The sequence below is a fragment of the Etheostoma cragini genome, chromosome 6 (genome assembly GCF_013103735.1).
Source record: "Etheostoma cragini isolate CJK2018 chromosome 6, CSU_Ecrag_1.0, whole genome shotgun sequence".
NCBI classification, from domain to species: Eukaryota; Metazoa; Chordata; class Actinopteri; order Perciformes; family Percidae; genus Etheostoma; species Etheostoma cragini.
The window spans coordinates 1,502,799-1,506,331 of NC_048412.1; the positions used below are offsets into that span (position 1 = coordinate 1,502,799).

At 40.3% G+C, this 3,533-nt stretch overlaps 1 protein-coding gene across 3 annotated transcripts in view; it reads left to right on the forward strand.

Moving 5' to 3' along the window:
• The window catches only part of cdk14 (cyclin-dependent kinase 14), a 156,964-nt gene that overhangs the window by 116,411 nt on the left and 37,020 nt on the right, over positions 1 to 3,533 (forward strand). For all 3 annotated transcript variants that reach the window (XM_034874747.1, XM_034874749.1, XM_034874748.1), the window contains one exon: positions 820 to 970. In XM_034874747.1, the coding sequence (XP_034730638.1) occupies positions 820 to 935 (116 nt within the window). In that variant the 3' untranslated portion in view covers positions 936 to 970. The remainder of the gene's footprint in view (positions 1 to 819; positions 971 to 3,533) is intronic.

Below are 3,533 nucleotides of genomic sequence, written 5' to 3' on the forward strand. Positions count from 1 at the left end.
GACGCTCTACAACGTCCCTGTTAGTGATGGCGTTGCATAGTCTGTCCACCAGAGGACGCTCTATAACGTCCCTGTTGGCAACATTGATTATTTTTTTGTTAATGTGTTTTTGTTTAAATGACTTTAACTTTCAAATCTTAAGTTTGTATTTTTATACATTTTATTTATCAGAACTTTAAAATATTTTGATGTTACTCTGTTCTCTATCTATTATTAACTCATAAATAACTACGAATAGCTGTTAAGGAAATCTGTTTATGTTTTGTAACATGTAGCTATTATCAAAATATTTCAAGATGGAAGACCAAGTGAGCAATATTAAAATGTTCTATATAGCAAAAACAAATAGCTTTAAAGAGAATTCTCCTTATAACACTAATATTTCTATCTTTAAGGGGAGACATTGCAGGTGAACAGGGGAGCTATTGAAACTAATAGATGTCACCAGAAATCTACCCTACTAGATTACCTACATTAAGACAATTTTTTTGTATTAAAAGTTTTTTTTTATTATATGCAAATGAGGCATTTACTACTGCTAACCTTTGGTGAATGTAGGATAAATTTACAGGCGTAAACAGAAGACGTGTAGTCAAAAAAACAGCTAAATGTTTAATTTGGATGTTTTTTCCCCCGCACCATTCTGAAATAAGACTGTTATGGAAATATAATAGCCCCGGAAACTTTAAATTAAAATATGATGTTTTTTGCCTGTAGTGCCTCTCTCCCCCCCTACTTGTTTAACAACTCACTCGGAAATGTTCTTCTTCCAGTCAGCCACCGTGTTTGTTAACTCGCTCGCGTCTTCTCGCCCCGCAGTGTCTTCTATCTTCACCGTACCAAATGTCAAGCTGCAGACGGAGAGCGGGGACAGCATACAGGTGTGCACGCGGAGGAACAGTCACGGGAAGGCTTCCTCTGGCAACAAACACTGACCTGAGGCAGCATCCTGCACGCCGTCGCCTGACAGGTACGCGCTCATTAGCACGCAACAAGCACACACAAACAGCGTGCAGCAGCATGCAACATGCAGGTACACACACTCGCAAGCACAACATGTCACACACAGCTACAGAAACACATCGGAAGTTTCACTATAGCACTTTAAAAGCAAACAAGGTACCAAAGGGCTTCACAAAGACAAAGAATATGTATACAATCATAAAACACAGCGCACATATGACCCAAGTTCGTAGGGAGTTGGGTTGGCAACCAGAGGGTTGCTGGTTCAAGTCCCCGGTCGGACCAAAGTACATAAGTAGTGTGGACTGGTAGCTGGAGACCCCCCTAAACCGCTCAGGGTGCTAGTCCAGCACCGGCACCCCCCACTCTGACATCTCTCCATTAGTGCATGTATAGAACCTGAGCATGTGTGTGTAATTTGTGTAATAGTGTGTATAGTTTGTAATAACAACAGAGTGTAAATTGTAATATCCCCATAAGGGATCAATAAAGAGGAAAAATAAAATACATACATATTTGCACACAAACACATGTACTGTAGTTTGTAGTTAAAAAAAACATTTCCAACGCAGGACTTTAACTTGTAACAGAGTATTTTTACAGTGTGGTATTAGTATTATTATTTATTATATTAGTATTTGTAATTGTTTTTTTGTCTAAGTGATTGATGGGAGCAACAATCTTTAACATTGGTCCAGTATCATGAGGGATCGCTGCAGTCAAGCTACAATGTGAGTTATTTGGGCAGCTTGTATTTACCTTCACAAAAGTGCTCATTTTGCCCGCTGACAGACTCAGATTAATATTCTAATTGTCTGACAACATTATAGAAAAGATTTCTAAGGATGCCGACCTTTCTGTTAAAGAGTAACATCCTATTTTTAATCATAAGATCATCCACGGAAGTAGGTTTGCTTACCCACCAGACCAGATGTAAATAAAGAGTTGTTTAAGCATCGTAAAATACAATTTAATCAAGTCGACAGAAACAAAAAATAACTACTAAGAAATGCTGTTTTGGGTCGTCTTTCCGCTATTCCAACCATCACAACTCTAGTTTGGGTTGTAATAAACACAGTTTACCGATTTACATGTGAAGATATGTTGGCTCTATACACGCTAAAAGTACTGTTTTTTAGATGGAGTCTGGTTGGTTTAGCACTAGCTACTTCAGCGCATTTCTGGTTAAACAGAAAGGTCTTAAAGCGGTTTAAAAGGTCTCTCTCTGTAGGGATCCTTTCCATAATGTTGTCAGACACTTAGAATGTCAACCTTAGTCTGTCAGTGACCAAAACAGCACCTTTTTAAACACAACAAGCTGCATAATTGTCCTGTCAATTTGTTCACCGCTGCTGACTGCAGTGAACTCGCTTAAAACCAGACCACTGTCAGAGATTGTTGTTCCCATCAGTCACTTAGACACAAAAACATAGGAAAAAAGAGTCCAGGTTGGAAAAAAACGGCAGTTACCCTTTGACAACATTGACAACTCTTTCAGCACATATCTGCATCCCCCCCCCCCCACATCTCACTGACACCGACACCATGAGATCTGGGCTGTGTTCATTCAAGCAAAGAATGTCGTAATAGATGGAGGAATGGCTTTGAGTGGGTGAGGAGGGTGTCCCATTCTTTAGAGACCATGGGCTCTTTCACCACTCAGATAAAGCTGCACTATTTGCATGTAATAAGAGGTGCAGAGGCCAGGCGGGGGATAATGGTCGGCCTAATGATGGACTCTGGGTTGGGAGGGCCGAATTCTATCAATGATTACAGACAGGTGCATAGACACCCCAGACACTGCAACAAATAATCTCCAACTTTGTGTGAGACTCTGCAGCATTGTATCTCTTGATGTTTTCTCTGCAACAATCAGCATGGCTCTTAACATGGAGCAGATGGAGGCTGAACACTGCAGAAAAGCAAAGTCTTACCAAGTATATTCTTTTCATTTGTAGCCAAGATATCTAATAACACTGAATATAGGACACAATCACCTAACAAGCAATATTTCAGCGAGATATAGGGGCTTGTTATTAGACGATGCATCTTAAATATCTTGTGAAGTAAAGAGTGTTGGAAACATCGTATGAGTTGTATTTCAGATGAGACAAGCTATTTTTACATCTCACGAGGTTTTTGAGCTGCTGTGTGAGGTGTAAAACATGGATAATGTTGTTTGAAGATCATATGTTATTGCGAGAAACCTTCCCAGGGGAATTATTACATGTCTTGTTGGCATTTTACTCATTACAAGCACGGAAACACCTCGATATATATTCATGTTTTTTTTCTTAACTATGAAGTGGCCTTTTTTCTCAGTACACACCCAGAGTGAGTGAGTGAGTGAGTGTGTGTGTGCACGTGTGCACGTGTGCATGCATTTTGTGTGTGTTTGTTTGAGCACATGCGTGCGTGCATGCTGCACGTGTATGCCTGTTTGTGTGTGTGCATGGTTCTGTGTGTGTGCGTGTGTGTGCGTGCGCGAGCGAGCGTGTGTGTGTATGTGTGTGTTTGTGTGTGTGCGTTGTTTGTGTACGTGTTTATTTGAGTGTGTGTGTGTGCGCGCA